At 34.4% G+C, this 23611-nt stretch overlaps 1 protein-coding gene and 1 pseudogene across 1 annotated transcript; one reads left to right on the top strand and one right to left on the bottom strand.

Moving 5' to 3' along the window:
* LOC120149026 lies at positions 1-4631 on the top strand. Its single transcript, XM_039161961.1, has 2 exons — positions 1-671; positions 3415-4631. The coding sequence occupies exons 1-2, from the start codon at positions 42-44 to the stop codon at positions 4285-4287; spliced, it is 1503 nt and encodes a 500-aa protein (XP_039017892.1). The 5' UTR covers positions 1-41; the 3' UTR covers positions 4288-4631.
* A 671-nt stretch (positions 4632-5302) lies between these two features.
* On the bottom strand, positions 5303-19137 carry LOC120149063 (annotated as a pseudogene).
* Positions 19138-23611: the final 4474 nt, after the last annotated feature.

The raw sequence follows: 23611 nt of genomic DNA, 5'->3' as shown, positions 1-23611 counted from the left end.
CCTTTTTTTTTTTCTTTCGTTGAGGTTGGTACTGTTCGCGCATGGAGATTTTTACAAAAGCGAAGGCTGTGAAATTGAGGAGTCACCTGGAGAAATCCCTAGTGGCCGACGACGATCAAGAAACCGTTCGTCAAAGCCGAAATAGCTCAGGCATAAGAGCTAGGTGGTTCGTCGAGCTTGTTCATGATAAACCAAACGTTATCCGTCTCAGAAGTTGCCATGGGAAGTACTTGACCGCCACCGATATACCCTTTCTTTTAGGCATGATGGGTAACAAGGTGCTGCAAACGGTACCGGATAAGATGGATTGGAAACTCCAGTGGGAGCCTATAAGAGACGGCTCCCAGATCAAGTTCAGGTCTTGGTGCGGTAAATTTCTGCGCGCGAATGGAGGAACGCCGCCGTGGAGAAATTCCATCACTCATGACGAACCCCATACCGGTGCGACGCAGAGATGGGTGTTATGGGATGTGGAGGTGGTTCAGGTGCCGGAGTCAGATTCGGTATTGGAGTATATATCATCGGTTTCGAGATTTTCTTCGGTGTCCGATGAGGTTTTGGAGACTTTGAGCGATGGTGTTTTCGGGTCAGGGCCGCAGTCGCCGATCTCCGCCGTGTCGTCGGTAAAGTCCACGAGGTTTTCAATGGTTTCAACAGGGTCACCCAAACAGGTACGTGCTGTGCTTTTAAACCTTTTTACTTAATTAACTTGTTAATTAATTTTAGGATAATATGCTTATTTAGTCATTACTCCTTATTTCCTTGTTTTGTTTGGGTTTATTTTCAAAACATTATTTTTTTTATTTTGTTTTGATAGCTCACTATTAATAAATAAACATAATTATAATATTTTTAATATTATGTAGTTAAAATAAAATAAAAAAGTAACATTAAATATAATTTAAAAAATAGATAATTAAAATAAAATTGTAAAAATATGCAAGTGACTAACTATATAATATTTTTCTGAAATTTATCATAATTTGGTGTCCTGATCAAATTATTGATCGTATGAATATTACAAAGGACAAGACACGGATGATAGTTTAATTTGTCATTGTAAACCTAAACCTACGAATTAAAGACACATAAATTGTAGGAAAAAGCTAAAGTTTGACTAAGTGGTATGAACAAAAAACACCCTTAATCCATTTTCCCGGGAAAGCTTGTTAAATGAGAACACGTTAACATCAATAATGGTATTAAGACATATTATTGTTTAAAATCATACATTATGTGGGCTGAATTTATCACAGCTGAAAAAAAAAAATATTCGAATAGGACACTCGCGAAATTATTTCGTGAAATAGAATGAATGTTACAGTAAATTCGAAGACGCATTGGAGTTCAAGCGATTTACTGGGGGAGACGCATGGAGTGCAATGCATCTCCCATATTTTTTTCACTATGTAAATATACAAAGGGTAAATTACACAATTAATCATTCATATTTTTATGTTAGTCGTGTAAATATATATATAAACTTTATATCTACTAAATATTCAATTTAAATTGGTATTACGAATATATTTGACATTAATTTAATTATAAAACAATTTTTATTTAAAATACACGAGATATTATCATAATGATACTATTTTGGACAACAATTTCAATCAGAAATTATGTAAGCACGATGTTGGTTTATTTAATACACAAATTCAATGCTTAGGCTCCAAAAAAAATTACCCTTTGTACATTTATGAAAAAGTGAAAAAATTACCCTTTAGTACACAAGTTGAGTGATTAAATTGAAAAAATTAAAAGTATAGTGAGTGAATTTGGAGAGAGAGTAAAGTTGAATGATTAATTGTGTAATTTACCCTTTGAAAATATGAGAGATGCATGGAGTGTAATGCGTCTCCCATATTTTTTAGGCTAAATTACATAATTAATCATTCAACTTTAATCACTCTCCAAATTCACTCACTATACTTTTAATTTTTTTTTTCAATTTAATCACTCAATTTTTGTTTTACTCATATTTTGATCACTCATCGACCATTGTTCAAATTGTTATATGGAAGCCAATTTGATCCATCACCTCTAGCATTTAATTTGTGTACTAAAGAAACCAACATCGTGCTTACATAATTTCTAATTGAAATTGTTGTCCAAAACAGTGTAGTTGTATTTAATTAATTTGAAGAGAGAATAAAGTTAATGATTAATTGTGTAATTTACCCTTTGTACATTTACATAGGAATGAAATTGGTGAAAAAAATCTGGGAGACGCATTGCACTTCACGCGTCTCCCCCAAATTTATGTATAAGTCGTTTGGACTCCAATGCGTCTTCGGATTTACTGTAGCATTCACTCTATTTCACGAAATAATTTCGAGAGTACCCTATTCGAACAAATTTTTTTTCAATTGCATTATTTGATAAATTCAGCCCATTATGTGTATGTAATTAAGACATTTGGATTGTTTTGACATTTGGGATGTGGATGTATGGATAAGACAATACTACGCCGTTCTATTAATCGAAACGTATAGTTTTTGTATAATGTGAAACTAAGAACAAAATCATGTTGGTATTGGGATATTATTAATGAATCATGAAATGTCACTTAATGAAGAACGAATTGGTATTTAGTAAAACTATGCATAATTCTATTTTATCAAGCAATATAGAAAGATAATTAAAATACATATAGAGACATTGTAGTAGTTATTTATACATATGTAGAAAGACATATTATAGTTATTATTTTAGACAACGGAGTTAAGAATTTTGACCTTAAATTCAATTCTATCGTCAAATTCATCTTGAATCTACTTTTTTAAACATATTTTTTATGAAATAAATCGAATCAAAATGATCAATCTTTTTTTATTTTTTTTATGGTGGTTTTCTTTTTTAGGTGAGAATCAATGGTAGTGAGGGTGACGACCTTTAAAGAATTTTCCATGGTGGGATTCACCTTTTAATGAGAGTTTTATGGCCAAATGAATGATTACTTGGATGAAACATAAAGGATTTAAGGGCAAAAACGTAACACTGACGTTAGTTTTCAATTTCATGTTATAATTAATTTCAATTGTCTTTTTCACATGATATAATAAAATAATTTTATATGTCTTCTTATTCGTTTTTTCCCCTTCGCGGCAATGTCTTCTTCACCTTGTACATATGCTCGTATTTTCCCCAGAAAAAGGTCATATGAAGGTATTAAATCTGGAACTATGTTATGTAGTCACAGTCACCTTTGTTAAACCGGTTATTTTTTTGTGATTACGGACCAAAGAGCTAAAGGGTCAACATAAAATTATATAAACATATGTCATTTATTGTAATTATCCCCCTTTTCAAAGACTTCATTTTCAGACAGACGAAAACAAACTTGGATTAAACCAAAGTTTGGTTGGTCTTTGTTAACTGCTCACCTCCTTGTTCAATTTTGTTCAACAGACAAATTCTAACAAATATCGGGTGGCGGCGGTGGATTTGTTCCTCAACGCCAAAGCGGTGCGCCTACGGAGTCACCACGACAAGTATCTCGTCGCCGAAGAAGACGAAGAATCCGTTTCTCAGGACCGGAACGGCTCATCCAAAAACGCCCGATGGATCGTCGAGTTGGTACCCGGATTCGAAAACATCACCCGCTTAAAAAGCGTTTACAACAAGTATCTCACCGCCTCGAACCAACCCCTTCTACTCGGGACGACCGGTCGGAAGGTGATTCAATCGCTTCCTAAGAGGCTCGACTCATCGGTCGAGTGGGAACCCCTTAGTGCAGGGAATCACGTGAAGCTCAAGACCCGGTACGGTAACTTCTTGAGAGCCAATGGAGGGTTACCCCCTTGGAGGAACTCGGTGACTCACGATATTCCTCATAAAACTGCTACTCAAGATTGGGTGCTGTGGGATGTTGATGTTGTGGAGATTCAAGTCAAGTCTCTACCTGCCGTTCCTGATGAAGATTCGTTGAATTTGGAACCTACTTCGCCTTCTGCAGTTTCGGCTCGGTCGAGTGATTCTTATGTGGATTCGCCGCACAAATCCGATTGTAGGACCATATACTACCGTGTAGAGGACGACAATGGGGAGGCCGATGATGAGGCAGCGGAAGGGCACTCTTTTAGTTTCAAGGGAAACAATGTGGCCGAACTGACTCATAAATTAATGGAAGAAACAGGGCACGAGGATATCGTGGTGTGTACCCGCAGCCCTTTGAACGGGAAGCTTTATCCTCTTCGGTTACAGCTTCCGCCCAACAATGCCGATATGCATGTCGTCGTTGTTTTGCCATTAGGCTCCAGAGGCGAGGCTTCTCTTTGTTGATTCACTCATCCCTTCCGCTGGTATTTCATTTGACATGGTTTTTTCAGGGGCAAGAAATTTTGCAAAATGAGGAATTAATGCATGTGAGCTCCATGGAAGGAACGTAGATTGTATATACTAGTCTCAAGTCTCTTGTTATACTTAGATTATAGTATTCAACGAGTCGATTACATCCCATTGCGTTTTTTCAGCTATAGGTTGGGTTAAAGTCCAGTGGAGAATGGAGATTGTATTGTTTTTTCCTCTATATCAGAGGATTTGTGTTGTGTAAAATATTTTTATGTGCTTTCTGCCAAACTTATTTTGAAATCCCATATATATACATCACCTCATTGTTTTTCCCATATAACATGTTGGTTTAATATTTATAAATGCTATAAACAAATATGTATGTTAACATTAAATGAATTTATATAAATACAAATATTTTTAAATAATATAAGATTAGTTATAAGATAGAATATGTTCAGAATTTTTTAATCATTAATAATGTGTACATATTTTGTATATACAATTATTTGAATTTAAAATCTATAGGAAGAACAATACTTTCATATTAAGGGGAAGTTTGTTTACTTCAAAATGATTAAGCACTAAATGATTCAAATGCTGAATGATTCAGAGGCGTTCGTCATAAATTGGCGACCAAAACCCGACCCTCATTCTATCGTGAAACGCCTCCGTTCGTCACAAATTGGCGCTCGAGCATGCGACGAAATAACTTCCCCGTCACGTTGGTTTTTGCTTGATTCCGGTCGATCTAGCGACTGTCTAGCTTCACCACCACCACCATCTGGTTCCCCGTCCCGTTCCGATCAAAACCCAGTCGAGTTTGTCCCTCACCGTCGTTGTCTCCGTCGATCACCGATTAGGTAAGGTTTCGTACGTTTGTTGGGTTGATTTGAATTTTTTGGGGTGAAATTTGACATATATGAAAATAAATTTTGATTTGTTGAAGTTTCCGGAGTAATTGGTTGATCAACCCGCCCCTTGTCGTCGTCTCACACGCCACCACTCACCATCGCCTATGCATGGGGCTTGCTTCCCAGCCGAGACTTCTAGAAAGGTTGAGTTAACTCGTGAGTCAACCCATTGAGTCAACTTAGATAGAGTCAACTCAACCCAACCCAACCGAATTTCGGATACCCGGATATCCGGGTTTTTTCCAAATTAGTAATTAAAAAAATACACAAATTTAAATGTTCGAAACATAAAATTAAATAATTCAACATCCAATCATAAAATTTAATCTCTTTTTTATTGCTCTTGTGACACCCAACAAGTTGAACATTTTGGTAGAAGAACAGCGGCCGGAAGAACCATTGCCCTGCCGATATGATCACATAGTCGAAATTCTCGATCTCATTTGCCATGTTTCATCAGCTTCATCAAAGTAAAGGCTCATTAGGCTGTTGAATGAATGTCCATCAGGGTCTGCATCTCTAGATTTAACCAGGAAAGGTGACCAAAATGCTTGAAGAGTGAAATTGTATTCACCATAGAACAAACGTTTGAAATAGTTCATGTATGATGAAAAATTATGAGAAATGTCCTTTGCATCTGCTACCTGAAAGAAACAGATCAGACGAAGCAAAACATGCATCAGATTCAGAGTTCAAATGGTGGCAAGAAAATAGGGTTAGAGACTTACATCAGCTAAGAGACACAATAATGACTGCATTTGGTTCCTTCCTTCTGAGTCACCAACAAAGGCCATGGACTTCCCTCGGACAATCTCTAAGAACTGAGTTGCATCGAAGAGGGGTAGTTCATAGTCAACAGGCTTCCACCTCCATTTCATAAACTCGGAGTCGGGTCTCCCGAACTTGATGCAATTGTGCTGATCGATGATGAGGCGGCAAGTTTCATTGGTGTAGTAAGGACCTTGTGGGTAAAGAACCCATTTTCCATTAAACACATCACATTCGTAATCCAACTCTATGCTTCTCAGGCCTCTAATCTTGGGGGTTGCCAAAGGCGGACGGGAACATATCAGGAGGCCTAAAGGGATTGAACTGATGAGAATCAAGGAAAAGGTAGAAAGAAAGAGCAAGGGATAAAGGGCGTTTTTCTCGAAAAATCACTGGTGACCGGTATATTTATCGATCTAATACCGGTCAGATTATATTTCCCGATCTAACACCCGTAGCAGTAAAGCACGCTCACTGCCCTGCGCTATATAATGATTTGGCAACAAGTGGGGTATAGCGCGCCCCCTGATCCGCGCTATACGCCACGTAGGGGTATAATGCCGCCCCTGCTCAGCGCTATACATGGGTATGAATTATATTTAGCACGGACCTTTTATCTAAATAATTACATATAGCGCGGTGCAGGTATCGAGCCTTATATGGTTATAAATACCCTTCACTCCCGGTTAAGTTTCTCACATCTCTCCTCTCAACTTATAAATTAATACAACAATTCCGTCAACGAGTAATAATTCTGGTAATTTTCTCATAGTTGATTTAGAAGTTCATGTGATTTTTCGTTATAAATTTTGTTATAATTTTTTTTATTATACTTATTGTTTATTATGATTATTTGAAAAATATTATACTAATTATTTTCAATTAATTTTTGTGTTTGTAAAATTGAAAAGCATGAGCATATGTCAAAATAGTTTTGTGGTACATATAATAATATAAAATTATATTATTTAAATTATTTATGTTGATATGTAAAAAATTTATTGTGTTATATTTTCGTTCATATATAATTTATTTAATCAGGTTTGTTTTAGTTAATTTTTTTGCAGCTATAATATTGCCGCACTTTTAAACTCAAAGAATAGCGTGACTTTCAACTATTGTTTATTATGATGGTGAAATTCGAGAAGATGAAACCGGCGTTGTTTTCGTATCAAATGAGCGTGTTAAAATATCATTTAAGAGAAACAAAACTCTTGAGGAGTTGATAATGTAGATTTCGAGGAAGATTCATGTTGGAAGTAGTAGAAGAATGTCGTCGTTGCAGTACAGATTTCCAACATCATTGTTGCCATTAACTTATACAGCGTTCGAACTTTCGAACAATGATGATGTTCAAATGATGGTTGAAGCTCAAAGTAATTATTCAGACACCGCTATTGAGATGTATGCACATTTTGTTCAAGTGCGTACTGTTCGGGGTCAATCATTAAGCTCACACTATGGGATGGCTGAACAAGTTGATCAAGTTGACAACCCGACTACAGTAATGTGTAATGATTTTAATGCCATAATGGGGAGATATTCATCCGCAACTCCTTACGATATGTACCGAGGTGGGTCTACGAACAATCCGTGTGGCAACACCGCGTCCAGTTCAAGGGGAAGGAATTCATCTGTAAATTTCTTTGACCATATGGAGATGCCATCGACGCAACCATCTGTGCAGTTTCCATTTGACACGATGGTTTCAAGCTCCAGGGGGAGGCATTCGACTGCGAGATTTTTCGATCTCAATGTCGATATGCCTTCCAGTTCAAGGGGAATGCGTGCAAGTAGTAGGTTCTTCAACCTAAATGTGGAGAGCATGGAGGAACCATCATCTCCATCAGAAGAACCGCTTCGTGAGCCTGGTGCGGATGGTGCTGAGACTGGACTATTCATTTACCCATAATCACCGTAATTCAACTCCGATGATGATAAAGTTCCAGGAAATGTGGCACAAACTGACCCTCCTGCACACATGTATGAAGCTGATTATGGTGCAATGTACGGGCCAGAATTTGTGGATATGCCTCATCTCGGTGACTATGGATATTACTCATCAATAAATAATGGTGAGTTATATTTAGGCATGGAGTTTTCAAGCAAAGAAGAAGCGGTGATGGCTATAAAAAATTACAATATCCGTAATTCTGTTCAGTCCAGAGTCAATCGATCGACGACCGAAAAATATGTATGCTATTGTGCCCGAAGCGAAAACGGATGCAATTGGATGGTTCGCGTATCGAAAATGAAGAGGAAAAACAACATATGGAAACTAACAATATACAACGGTCCTCACACATGTTGTGCTGGAGTGGTCAACCAAGATCATCCCAACTTGGACTCTGAAATGATATGCCAAGCAAGATCATGGAAGGTATAAGAAGAATGATGAGCGTCAATTAATTGTGCGAATGGGTAAGTGAAACTGATGTAGTTTGTTTTCTTTCAATCGTTTTAATTTTACAAAGAAAGCAAGTTAGTAAGTTATACATTTTTTGATCAGGTTACGAACTACTTCCTCGAACGTTTAAATCAATGCTTCAAGATTTGCGGGCGAAGAACGAGGAATGATACGATTACATCAGCCTCATCGATAAAGAAATGTGGACGAACGCATATGATGGGCTCTCTACGGGGAAGGCACCGATGTCGATCTTCCCACCACACGACCCACTCATGATGCCTCACCAGCCAATCTGTATCTGTCTTGTCGCGTCTATCTAAGCTATGCAACTCGTCCATATTGCGATGTGCTTCCGGAATTGGTTGAAAACAACCAAACTGTCGGAGCACGCGATCAGTAGAGTGCCACTCGACGGTCGCATAACAGATCAGAGGGACCATCGCCATCCAAACATCTAATGGGCCCCTCAACTCAAGTGAGATCACCGCCCTCACATCATTAGTACAATATGGCACTCATTCAAATTAAAACAAATATTATATAATTTTTTATCAAAATAATAATCTAATTATATAACTATAATCTAAAATCGATTTTTAAACATTAAAATTCATATCTGTGTGCCAGTCTTCTGATCGATTAGCACCCTAATTTTTTCTAAATCATCAGGTAGCTCCTGATGATTTTTCCTCTCAGTAGACCACCTATTCAAAGAAAAAAATTATTATACGATGTATAAAATTATTAATATACAAAATCAGTTTTATAATTACCTCAGAAGTAGTGGAAATACGAATGGGTTCTTCACAACGGGACATAAAAAGGGCAATCAATACCATGCCCAAGACTGCAGCAGTAGGAGACATCCGCCGATAGCATTACGCCTGTAGTCAGTGGCTCCACACATCTCCCTGTATAGCAAAGCCAAAACTGCCGAGCCCCAACTGAATGATCTGGTTAGACGAAAGTCGCTAAGATGTCGCAACCACATGTAGTGAACTAGGTTGTGCGATTTTTCCGGCATCAGCAACCCTCCTATCAACTGCAGTATGTGTGCCCGTGCATACATCTTAACTTCATCCTCAGAGGCGTCTGCGCTCAACTCCCAAAAATTGGCATCTAACCAATTTAACGGTATCCTACCTCCGATAAAACTTTCCGGGACACGTCCTAGATTATCCCGGCACAAAGTAGTCCAGGAACCCTACGAGATCCCTGATATCACATCTCCATCCACCGAAAGCCCTAGGTGCATAGCAACATCCTCAAGTGTAATCGTGCACTCTCCGCACGGAAGATGGAATGTGTGGGTCTCCGGCCTTCACCGCTCTACTAAGGCATAAATAAGGTCTGGTTCTATCTTACAGTGACCATGATATCTATCTATGTAACCAAATCCAGTCTCTACTAAATACGGCAAGACACGACTAGGTATCACTAACTTAAGATTCCTAATAAAAGGATCTAATACACGGTCCTTCTCCTAAAATTAAATGATTACACAAATTAATTCTTAATCTAATAATCATGCATTAAATAAATCAACAAATTATTACAAATAATTTAAATTAAATTAAAACGTTAAAATGTTACCGTATCAGTAAAGTGTAGAGATATATGATTAGCGAAGTAGACCGCCTTCCATTATATATCTGCAAAAAAATTATATTAGTAAAATATTAAATAAAGTAAAATGCTTAAATAAATTAAATACATAATATTATAAAATATTATAAAATATACCTTAAATAGAGAGAGAATTTGAGAGAATATGATGTGATGAAAGTAATAGAGGATGAGGGTATTTATACGGAGGATTAGGGGGTAATTAAAGGAATAGCGCGCCTCCTGTACCGCATTATACCCCACGTGTCAGATAAACAGTTATAGTGCGGATCAGGGACCGCGCTATACTCACGTGTAAGTTATGTCAGCGTATAGCTTGGTACAGGAGACGCGCTATACCCCACGTGGCGCCAAATCAACATATAACGCAGGACAGAGAGCGCGCTTTACTGCTACAGGTGTTAGATCGAAAAATATAATATGACCGATGTTAGATCGATAAATATACTGGTCACCGGTGATTTTTCGAAAAAAATATCGGGATAAAGTGAGGTTACCGAGTACCCGAAAAAATTTAATTTTATGACCTGAGTCCTACCCAAGAAATGGCGGATCCCAACCCAATCTGATAAAATTTTTATAAAATTATTTGATTTTTTTAAATTCGGAATAATAAATCGACAAATCAAATCAATCAAATCAGATATTTTTACACACTGCCATAAACACATAAAATGAAAGAAAAATGTACATTTTTACCATTATATTAGTTTCAAATTTTATTATTAAGTCACTGTTTGTACCTTTGCTTCAAAAGATTAGAGAGGAGAGGCTTCATTCAGTTAGCCACATCATCAGTCCCATCCACGAAATTAAAATTGCATCTTGGAGATCGGAAAGGAGACAAACAGTACCCCACTCTTTAATCTCACCATCACCGGCTGCCACGTTGCATCATTCCTCTCCATTTGATTGATCAGAGCTGGATATGTCTTTGTTATTTTTCTTTGAACAGAGACCGAACACGTGGAAGATTCAAACCAAATCACGACCACGAATACGACCCTGGACTGCGCGGTGGTCGGCAGAGCCAAAATTATATGCATTCATTCCCTCTTCCTTCTTGCTCAATTTTAACTTTAAATTTCTTTTTTCTTTTTTGAGAAAAGCAATATTGAATATACGAGAAGTGTATTAATCTTAAAAGATAATATATATTAATAATTTCATCGATCAAATTTAATTTATTTCTAAACCCAATTCATAACAACCTTATTTCCAACGGATACATATGCATTAGGATAAAGTACCTTGACTATAGTATACAACTTTGTTGAATTACTTCATTATTAAAATTTATAAAAATAGTTCATCGATTATAGAAGATTATTTTATTGAGTCTCATTACTATTAAAAGTTATAAAATGGTCATTTGACTATTCCTTATATTTCAAACTCGTATTTTTCGTTAAAATTAACGGTCATCTGAGTTAGACATTAGTATGCTGACTGAGATATGATAGTTGTTTGAGATTATGAGACCATATTTTATCATATCTCATTCAACAAGTTAACATACAATTCATACTGCCGTCAGTTTTTTAATGGAAAAGAACGAGTTTAGAACATAATAAATAGTTAGATAATCATTTTATAACTTTGAATAATCAAGGGACTTAAAAAAGTAACTTTCAATAGTCGAATTACTACCTTATAACTTTTAATGATAAAAAAACTTAATAAAACAATATTTTATAATGATAAAAAAACTTAATAAAACAATATTTCATAATCAATAAACTATTTATATACTTTACCTCAGTTACCACGATTGATTCTTATGTATATATCTTGATAATAATTTTTATTATACAATTTCCTTTGAAGTCATCTATATCTTTAAGCCTTAAATTAAAAATAAGGTTAATTGCATGATTCATCACTTATATTTTTGTTTTTTTTTCACTTTTTGTTATTGATTTCAAAAAACATAATATATGACTATTTTCATTTTATTTAATTAAGATGTGATCAGTACGAGTTAACACTACAACAAATTTGTCAATTTATAACGAAATTTCTATGTGACATTGCATATAACATCACAAAATATACTATAATGTGACATTTTTTTTCTTTTCGTCGTATTTATTGATTAATGGTATATTTTTTATGACAATTTTAAAAATAGTCATTAATTTTCGTCACTATATGCTTGGCGCCAAAATCTTTCCACCAATATTTTTAGTGGAAAACCTTTTAATGAAATTTAGATAAAATAATGACATTGTAAAATCGTCTCCAATGAAAAAAAAGTATTAGTGACAATTTATTATAATGACGATTCGATTTCAATTAGTGACGTTGCACATTTGTCACAAATAAGTTTTATTCGTAACAATTTAATTCGTCATATTTTTAAGACATTAAAATGACGTTTTATTATTTTCACAAAAAATAGTTTTAGCATGACGAAATCAATATTTGTCACTCTTTGCTATCTTTTTTTTATATGATTATTTTAAAAGACATCATGAAGTTACGTCACTTAATGTTAAAAAAATAAGATAATCTAAAAACATTATTAAACAAAGTAATTTATAGAGATTTTTTGTGTTTTTAATTTTATTGACATTATTCTGTATTAGATTATCTCACATTCAAATATTTCTTTAGAGAAAAACTTAAAATAATAAATCGTAAAAAAGAAATGACCATATGATTTTTTTTATATTATTATACTTCTATGATTTCCATGATGTTCCATCAAAGTGTTAAGGGAAAAAATGATATTTATATTTGATCATAGAAATACCCATAAAGCTCCAATATATTTAGATACATATAACATCAACAATCTTAAAATATAAAATATTACTCTTGTAATAAAAATAAAACAAAATGAATTATTCGCATACCTATACATATGTAAACATACCACCATGCGAAATAAATATAAACAATTTATTAAAGAGAACAAATCTAACAATGGACTAAAATAAAAGAAACTTAAATTTAAGGAATTAATCTAAATCTAAAGGTTTAATTTAAAGTTAAAATTCTAGGACCGAATTTAAAATGACCATATAGATCAAAATATTGACTAAACATAAACTAAAGTTCTAATTAACTGTAATTATTTAAAATAGAAACTATCTAACCTAGGGATCAATTCTAAAAATCTAGTAACTTAAAACATGTCAAAATTTACATAAATATATTTACTTATTTGAAACAATCTAAAACGAAAAAAACTAATCTAATTAATTACAAGGCCATAAAAAATTAATTAATTCTAATTAATATCCAATCAAATTAAATAATTAAGAGACTAAGTCAAGAAACATAAAACCAACTAGAGTTTAGGATTAAAGCAAAACCTATATTAAACTATGACGACTAAACTATAAAATAACACTTAACCTAAAGTATATATGCCAAATTATGGCAATTTACGGCATTTCAACCTAAAGCTAAAGTGGAGAGCCGCCTCTCATCTAATGATTTCCTCTCTTCACATTTGGTCTCTCGATCGAGAACCTTCACAAAACAGAACCACCATGCACCGTCGCAAATTCCTATCGCTAGCTTGCTTTGATCATTGGACTCCGGTGAGGGGGTTTCTTCCTATCATTTCTTACAACCCAAGCAAGTTCCAGAACCACAACTCTCATCTAAACCTCCTCTCCTTCTACCATCCCAAATCCAACAGGGATTAAACCTTACCTAAAATTAACATAAAACCCCAATGTCCGACCAAAACCGACCCCTCGCTCACAACTCCGGTGAAAGTAACCCGATGAAGAACGAAAACGACGCCTAAGGTATGAAACTAAACCCTTCTATATTAATTCGTTTAAAAAACAATAAAAAAATGAAACCTTACTGAATCTTTTTTTTTCTCTCTTGACTGAGGCTCTTAGAAGAACCCTCGTCGCGCATCAACTTCAATCACACTGAAGATGTCAACCCGAATTAGATCCCTACTCTATTAAGGTAAACAACTCTCTTATTTTCTCTTTTTGGTTTCAAAAAAATACATGCACACACAAAAATTCACTAGCAAATGAAAGTAAATTCTTAAAAAAGTACCTCAAAAAATGTTTGTATTGATTTCAGTTTTTTTTATTGCTTACTTGAATACCACGAAGGAATCTTTCCAGGTATTGCTTTCCTCGACGATTCTTTGCCCTTCATCTCCGGTGACAAACTGAGGTGCTCCAATGACTTCAAATTCGTCAGGTACCCAAACCAAGCAAGGTGAACATATAAAACCTCTTTAAATGATTATCACTATCATTTTTGGTTGTGGACTGCTCTATCTAATGTTTTCCTTCTATTGCTTTGTATTGATCAAAAACAAAACCTTGTGTTGCTAATAAAAAACCGCCCTGAATTTTTTTTTTTGCTATTCAAAGAATAAGATTACATCCATCCTCTTTCGAAAAGGAAGCCCCCTATTTGGTTACAACGAACCCCCTTTTACAATTTGTTTCCCTCATTTTTTACTTGATGAAAACTGCTCTTCCATACAAGAAAAATGGCCTTCCTCCCCCAAAGAAAATGGCCTCTACCATATTATAGTACTTGAAGCGGTTCATCAATTTCAATATCCAAGTAATTGACATATTTTTTTAATATTTTATTTTACTGTTAAATATAATTGATTTTTTTTGGTATAGTTTAGATGGTTTCGTCATTTTTATTTTAATCTTTACTTTATGTTTTTACATAGTTATATTTGCTATAGTTTTAGTTTTAGGGTCTTTTTGTTCTTACCCAAAGTAGTTGTATTTTTACATAATTGAATATTTTATATAGTTTTTTTATAGAAATATTTTATATAGTTGAGATGGTTTGGTCAAACTCAAATGGAGATTATGAGATCTGTTTTGTTAGCTGTCAGAATTCTTGTGCCCTCACTTTAATTTTCAGGTAAACAATAATTTAAATAAATAAAATAATTATATAATTTTAACTATGACAATTAACGTGCTAATTATTTTTGTAGCTTCACATGATACCACAAATTAATCATCAACAAACTCGCAATCGACACAAGATTTGAATTGAGATTCTCGCAAAAAGTTATTCTACAAGTCATATGAGGGTCATATTATTTTTATTTTCTTTGAAAATTTAAGTGTTTTTATATTTATAAAAATGACATTATTATGTTTTCTAGTAAAATATTCGTATAAATTTTATTTATTTTACAGTAAGTAAACTATGTTATTTTTTTCTTTGGATTAATATAAGTATTTTCATTTTAATATATATTGTCATATTATGGTGACAATCTTTATTTTGTCACTATATTGGAGAAAATTGTATAAGGTGACGTTATGCATAATCATCATTCAAAATACTATTACATAGCATTATATTATGTCACAAAAATTTGACAATATCTCTTTCGTAACATATAGGTTGATCTTATTGTAGTATTTGTGACGATATAAATTATTAATAAAAATATTATATAATTTAGTGATGTAAATAAAATGGCGTTATGCATAAGTGTCATTTATAATACTATTAGGTAATGTTATATTACGTCACTGAAAATATGACAATATCTCTTTCGTCACATATAAATTGATTTTAATGTATTATTCGTGACGATGTGAATTATTAATAACAAAATTTTATATAATTTAATGACGTAACTAGTTGTCATTGAGTATCAATTATAAAGTGACGTTATGTATAAACGTCATTTATACTGCTAATAGGTAACCATGTATTGCGTCACTAATATTGTGACAACTTTTTCTTTCGTCACGTATACAAAGAAATTATTGAGTTATTGGTGACGATATGGTTTATCAATGACGACAATGTAGATTATTTGGTGACATAATTAATAGTCATTGAATGCAAATTATAATGTGACATTATCCATTAACGTCATTATATGTTTAATAATACGTGATGAAATCTTATACATCGTCACATTTGACATTTAGTGACACACATAGGGTGACGTTCATCGTGACTTCAATTTTTATGTCACAAAATACAAATAGTGACATAAATGTATGTTTCAGTGACAATATTTCAGATGTCACGAATAATCAAATTTGTTGTAGTGTAACTGTTGTTAATTTTTTTTATAATCATACATTTGGTCTCTATGTATTTTCTCAACTTAGTCATATTGTTAATAAATTAAAATAAGTTTAATCATTCAATCGAATGATGACATGTGTCGCTTGTACCACGTGTCGTTTCACGTATCACAATTCGGTTGAATGACTAACTTTATTTTAATTTAATATATTATATTCTTATATTAACTTTAAAATATTTTAACATAGAATATATTAAAAGTAGGAATAAATGAAAATAAAGTTAGTCCTCCAATAGAATAGTGATATGTGGCATCAATCAATTGGAGAATATCACTATTCGATTGGATGATTAAATTTATTTTAATTTATTAAAAGTAAGACTAAATTGAGAGTTGCTTTCGTATTTGTAAATTAGAGTTGTTTTCGTAATAACATATAGGGCACTGAAGTTTTCCCACCATGAGGGGTTTTGGCCTACATGAATGGAATAGCAATATAGCCAATCCAATGAAAACATGCTTGACTAATAGAACCTTGTTATGGGAAAATGGTGCAATGTATTGGTTTTAAGTTATATTACTCAGTTTTAAGTGCAGCAGCAAGCCACAAGTTGAACTTCACTATTTTAGGCAGTTTTAGCTAGCGTGAGTTGATCAATCACGAGCGGTGAAAAACCCGATAGGAACCCTAAATGCTTTACTCAAAAGTCGTATTCTATAGCAAAATGAGTTTTCTATTTATATCCAAATTATTCACAATTTCGGTCAAATCTTCCAACATAAGTAAAGCAACTTCATCTTTTAAACATGTCATCGTTATACCCTCACCTAAACATCTAAATCGCACAATCCTATTAAAGGCTGTGTAAGGGCATACTATTTTCAAATAATTTATTTTTAATAAAGGTCCAATGCTCTTGAGTCATTAAATAAGAATATAAAGTTTTCAGATCTACTCAAACGAGATCAAACGACAACTCTCGTTTGAAAATGTTATTCGAGTAAATTTGGAGAAATTAACCCTTTATTTGATAGTTTTAAAATATACTAAAATATTATTGTTATTCTGAATTGTTAAGCTCTTATATAAAAGATCTGTGCAAAGTTATGTCAGAAAAAGAAGTTATATATATATTTTACATGAAAAACTTCTATTCTTAAAAGTCCACCAGCGTATAGTGGATGTACCATTTCTATACTTCACCCTAGGTTTTAATGCTTCTTTTAATATGCATCTGAAAATCGTCCTAGGCATTGGACGAGCTACAGCATAACACATTGTGAACAAATTAACTCCACCAGCATCCATTCCCTGCAACATCAGCCAATGGTATCATATTTTCTGATGATCCCATTGTTGGGAATTAAAAAAACGAGTAATTTCCTTATAATCAGATTAGTGAGAATACGAAATAAAAGCAGAAAAATAATACCCGAAATTGATAATGGAGTTCAACCAATTATGCCTACATCTCCGGACTGCTGCATATATTTTACTGAAGAGATAAAATTTACAGGTGTTTACAAAACACTCACAATTCACAAGAAAATTCTCTAATATTAGGAGAAAGAAATGATTTGGGATAATTTTGAAGCTAAATGGGTTATGGTATTTATAGTTGAAGCTTAAGGACTAATCTTATAAATACCCTAAAGTATAGGGACTAAAATGTAATTATCCCATTACAAAAAATCAACAATATCATCCCCTTTTGACTTCCTCATTTCAGTGCCTACACTTGAATTTTCAACCCATTGTGCGGTGCCAAACTTTGAATTTGCATTGCTTGACTTTCAACTCCAACAATCTCCCACTTGAAGACTGATTTTAATCTGTCTTCACACCTTGATCAATGCAGCAACATTTCTGGTCTTATTACTCTAGCATGCTAACTGAAGTTGAACACAACTTCAGTTTGTCCGTAGTCATTGAAGGATTGTTCATCACTTGAACATCCTCGGTAAGCCCTTGCTTCAACCCTTCTCTTAAGATGGTCTCTAAAGCCATGTTCTCTACACGAACATACTCGGCAAACTCCTTGGACACGAACAACTCTTCTTGCACTTGGCTTTTACTCGCCTTGGCAGAAATGAACCTTATTGAGCCAACTCTCAACGCTTCTTCGATCCTGGGTTCGTCCTCTTCTCTGGACAACTCGATCTTGGGCTCATCCATCACCTTGGATGACTCGGCTCCCTCGGGTAATTTTGCAATACTTCTGGCATCTTAAGTCTACGCCCCATCGTTTGCTCGACTCTTACCCTCAGCTTAACATCTTTAACACTCGAACTTGTGCCAAGACTACATACATTTTCCCCAGACTCACCATCTGGTTCATCATTGAGTGGATTTTCTCTGCCACTCAAGGAACAACATTCCTCATCCTCTGACTTACCTTCATCACGGAATCTCTTGCCGCTATCCTCGGCTTTCGATTTTGCTTTGGAAGTCTTGTTCTTCTTGACTCCAAATTCTTTGATGGACTCGACGATGGTTAAGGCTTTAGACAGCTCCTTGACTTTCCTTCGCTCCAGCAATTTCTTTGCCCACGGCTTCAATCCAAGCATGAAGGTAAAGAACTCATCTTCTTCAATCAAACTCGGGACTTTGAGCATGAGTTTTCTAAATCAGCTCACATACTCCTTAAGTGTCCCTTATGCCTGAGACGCCTCAACTTGGACCACGCTTCCATCCTGGCATACTGTGAGCGGACTTGCTCACTTTGCACCCTCGGCTTGACGTCTTTATCTCTTGCTATTGTACCAGGTCCATTCTTGTGCTGGAATGCTTTGACACCCGCAGTCTCGTCACGTCTCGATCCTGGGTTGACTACTTGAGAACTTGTAGTCACACCACTCTTGGTCCTTGATTAAGCTACTTTGGAACATATAGCCTCACCAAGTCTTTCACCTATCTTGATTGCTTGGATACTTGTAATCTCGGGCTTTCTTTCGGGTCCGGCTGCTTCAACATCAACAGCCTTGCCTCGTCTTGATCCTTGTTTGGTCACATTGATCCTATCAATCGGGCCAAGTCTTTTCCCTGGCTTGGTAACTTTAACACTTTCAACCGCTTCAAATCCTGCTACTTCTCCTTCTTCTTCTCTCATCCTCTTCATGATGGTTGTAAGGCGACGCTTCTCAGGACATCCTCTAATCATGTGAGGACCATCACAAAAGTATCACTTCAATTTTTCCTTGCTCCCCTTCTTCTTTACACCTGACTTAGCCTTGTCATTCTTTTCCGATGGCTTTCCTTGGCTACGAACAGTCGATGTCTCGCATTGGCTATTCAAAGAGCTTTTTCTACCATCTCCCCGCTGCACCTTTTCCTGGTCTCCACCACTGTTACCACTATCTCTAGGCATGGGCCTGGATGACACATTGCTACTTTGCTTGTAACCTACAAGCTCAGTCAGCTTTTCGTCTACAGTTATGGCCTCCGAAAGTCTCTGGGCATCACTTTGCTCTCCCCCGAGCATCGCCCTGGTCTAAGTCCTTCCAAGAAGGTATTGAGCGCATCTCATTCACTCATTGCTCCCTTGCATATGAGCAGCTCCCTCTTGAGTTCATCAACTTTGTTTCTCAAAGCCATCGGTCCCACTCGAATCTGGCTTCTTTTGGATCGTTTCTGACAATTCTTGCGAACCACCATGTATTAGAACACCTCCGTCGACAAACTCGTATCGCCTACCAAATGTTACTATTCACGTAAATAGTAATCTCGTAGAAAAAAACCACCAAAATTAACCACCAAAAGCTCTGATACCAGTTGTTGGAAATTAAAAAATCGAGTAATTTCCCTATAACCAGATTAGTGAGAATGCAAAGTAAAAGCGGAAAAATAATACCCGAAATTGATAACGGAGTTCAGCCAATTATGCCTACGTCTCCAGACTGCTGCAGATCTTTTATTGAAGAGAGAAAATTTACAGGTGTTTACAAAACACTCACAATTCACAAGAAAACTCTCTAGTATTGGGAGAAAGAAATGATTTAGGATGATTTTGAAGTTAAATGGGTTAGGGTATTTATAGTTGAAGCTTAGAGACTAATCTTATAAATACCCTAAAGTGCAGGGACTAAAATACAATTATCTCATTACCAAAAAATCAACAATATCAGCCCCCTTTTGACTTCCTCATTTCGGTGCCTACATTTGAATTTTCAACCCATTGTGCGGTGCCAACTTTGAATTTTCATTGCTTGACTTTCAACTCCAACACATATCAGTACTCTGCAGTTAATTGAATGCATTGGGAAATTGGAATGACACAATCTCAATATTTCATATTTTCTAAGGCTTAATACAAAATAAGTATTTAAATTGTATCTCGAAAAATTATATTTTAGTATATAAATAAATTTTTATTAAAGATAAATACCTAACGTTTTCTTAGTCATATTTTTTATATGTCTATCATTTTTAAACTTTTTATAAATAAAAAAACATTTTTTAAAAGAAAAAAATTAAAATAACTTAAATTCTTTATAAGAAAACCTAATTGTTTTTACTGAAATTATAAAAAAAATCTAAAAATCTAAAATCAATCATTTCAATCCCCGTTATGAACTGTCATCGACCATTTATGGCCATATTCGTCACTGTTGAATGGTCACCCACCCATTGTCACTCATCCATTGATTATTCGTCGCCCTTACGGTCACCAAAATCCCCTAAATCTCTAATCCTTTTAAAATTCTAATCCCACAATGGAACTATGGAAGAGCAAGGATGGAGCGATGGTGAGGAACATAACCACTTGGGTTTTTATCAGAATTACACGATGGTTCGATTGGTGATGACGGTATAATTTATGGACGACGAGATCGGTCAAAATTGAAAAAGAACAATGATGGTAGATTAAAATGAAAGCCCAACATGGGTTTGATCGGGTGTCGACACCGGTGCTGGTGATGGTAGCGATGACAGTTACTGTTGGTTGGCGACTATGGAAGGAGGAAAGGAAAAAGAGGGATAAGAGGAGGGAGCACGGGTTGTTTGGGATTTTTATAATATTTTTTAATTTTTCAATAAATTCTCAAAATTATTAGAATGTGACATGTGTCATTTAATGGAGATTTTTAATGACGGTTAATATTCGGACACAAAAAAATTTGATGAAAATAATTAGATACTCATTTTTAATGAAGAAATCTTTAAACACTAAAACTTTTTTCTAAACATAGTTTAGACACTTATTTCTGTATAAATTTTTTAGTAAAGACGATACTTTTTTAACGTAGAAGCGAGGAAGGATATTTTGTCATCTGTTCCTATTTGCATCATCAAGATTCTGTTCATTACCAAAAGTAGGGGTGTAAATTAATCGAGGTTGAACGAATAAGGTTATGTTTGTGTTCGTTTATTTATTTTTGAAAGTGTTCGTGTTCATTTAAAATTTTAATATCATGTTCACGTTCATTTATTTATTGTTCACGAACATGTTCATTTAATGTGCGCAAAAATGTAACATCTCAAACTACGGGTTAGTGACTTTATTGTAAAGTTTTAGAATTTGTTGATTTAAATAGGAATATTTCAGTTGGATTTAGTGGTGAATATGAAAGAATTAAAAGGATAGTATGGTAATTTAGCTTAAAAGATATTGGCATCTCTCTATTTAGAGAGATACACGTGGAAGAGGAGATAATTCTCCAGAGTTATCTTCTCCGCTTTGTTCTTAATACGTGAGGCTTGAAGCATGAGGTGAGTTTTCTGATTTTTTTGGTTATTTGTTAAATTAAAAGTTAGGTTTTGATCATTAGAAGATAACTAAGCTTAAGGAAAGCTTAAGTTGTCTTATAATCAAAAGATGAAGAAGTTATAAGAAATTAAAGAAAACGAGTTTTTATATGAAATTATAGAAAATAGTTGATAAGTTGAATTTGAAGTTAAATTTGACTTGTCATCGTGCTAATTAAGGAATATGAAGTGTTAGAATTGTATTTAGAACATATTGAAATTTGAGAATGATTCTTGATTTACATATGATGGATAAGATTTTGAGGTTATGGATGGTTTTCATGGATATAAATTGGTTTAAGTAATGGTGGTTAGGTTTAATGACATGGTAGGGGTTTAAAATAGAAGAATTGAATGAAGAATTAATTATTTTCGGGAACCGATACCCTATGAATGGGTATCGATTCCCCCTCTTGAACGAAAAATTCCAGTATGTTCAGGGGGTATCGATTCCCCTGGGGGTATCGATTCCCCCCTAAATGAAAAATGGAATTTGGTTCTTTAATTTGGTTTAAGTTGTTAACATCAAGTTTAAGGTTTAGGCTTCTGATAGTTGTTTTGAAATGTTATATTTATGTAGATATTGAGTCTAAACAAGTTCCGGAATAATCCAAGGACTAGGATCGAATCAAAGCAAATAAGGTTAAGGTGAGTGCAATTTTAATTGTACTTATATTATTGAACGAACATTGGCTTGCGATGATCTAGTGATGGAGTTACTATGGTAAGAAGTGACTCCTAAAATGTTATTTGATTTGTGATTCTGATATGTGCATGAATACATGAAATGGGTATAGGTTATTATATATGTTACATGATATGCATAGACATAAGAGCATAAAACATAAGATATATGATATGATATACATGATTATATGCATATGTGACATATGCTATGAGACATGACCAATGTGAAATGAGATAAAATATGTGATATGATATGAAATACATGGTTACACATACATGTGGTATGTGACAGAAAAGAAAGAACAAGTGATGAGAAATGTATTCATCGTAAATGCCCATAGTATATGATATAAGAGATATATGTATAGTCGGCATGCCAAGAGTCGAGGATATTGTAGTCCTTCGGGACGTAGTGGTCCTACGGGACATATATAGCAGTCCTTCGGGACGAATACTGAACAAATGTTCGGTGCCCACGAGGGAATTTATACGAGCTGTAGTGACAGCATTAGTGCACAACCTCAATGTACTCACATACCTTTATTCTCAACAACAATATACATGGGCAATTGAAATATAAATTAAAGTGAAAGTGATGCAAGAAGGTAAGTTTCATGTGTGCATGACTTGGTTATATATGTCATATGAAATATATACATGCATATTGAAATATCATGATCAAATGGTAAGAATGCATATTCATTAATCTACTGTTACATGTTTATTTATTGCCTCACTAAGTCTATGACTTAGCGTGTAAGTGATTTACACATAGGTATCAATAAATGAGAAGAGCAATAATAGAAGTAGCAAGGACAGTATTATTACTAGAAGATCAGATCAGAAGTAATCGACAAAGTAGGTATTTTGTTGTGTATAGAGTATTGACATGTAATAAGTCGTTAATTATGAGAAATCTGATCGAGTTTGTATTTTGTGGTCTCTTTTATGTAAATTAACGTATTTTGTTTTAAACAAAGTTTTAAATTCCTGGGGTTTTTCTTTAAGAGTCAAAGTTTGAAAAGTCAAAGTGACACCTCAGACTCGTATTCGAGTCGGGTACGGGTTGGGGTGTTACAGTTAATGGCATCAGAGCTAAGGTTTAGTCGATTCTCGGCATAAACCGGAGTCTAGAGTGTTTTATAAGGTAT

Source organism: Hibiscus syriacus, unplaced genomic scaffold, assembly GCF_006381635.1.
Source record: "Hibiscus syriacus cultivar Baekdansim isolate YM2019G1 unplaced genomic scaffold, ASM638163v2 tig00110988_pilon, whole genome shotgun sequence".
NCBI lineage: Eukaryota > Viridiplantae > Streptophyta > Magnoliopsida > Malvales > Malvaceae > Hibiscus > Hibiscus syriacus.
This window is presented reverse-complemented; position numbering and strand designations above follow the sequence as displayed.

Coding starts and splice junctions, on each gene's coding strand:
- LOC120149026 (XM_039161961.1), top strand. CDS start 42: ATGGAGATTTTTACAAAAGCGAAGGCTGTGAAATTGAGGAGTCACCTG. Junction 672..3,414: donor CAACAGGGTCACCCAAACAG/GTACGTGCTGTG, acceptor TTTGTTCAACAG/ACAAATTCTAACAAATATCG.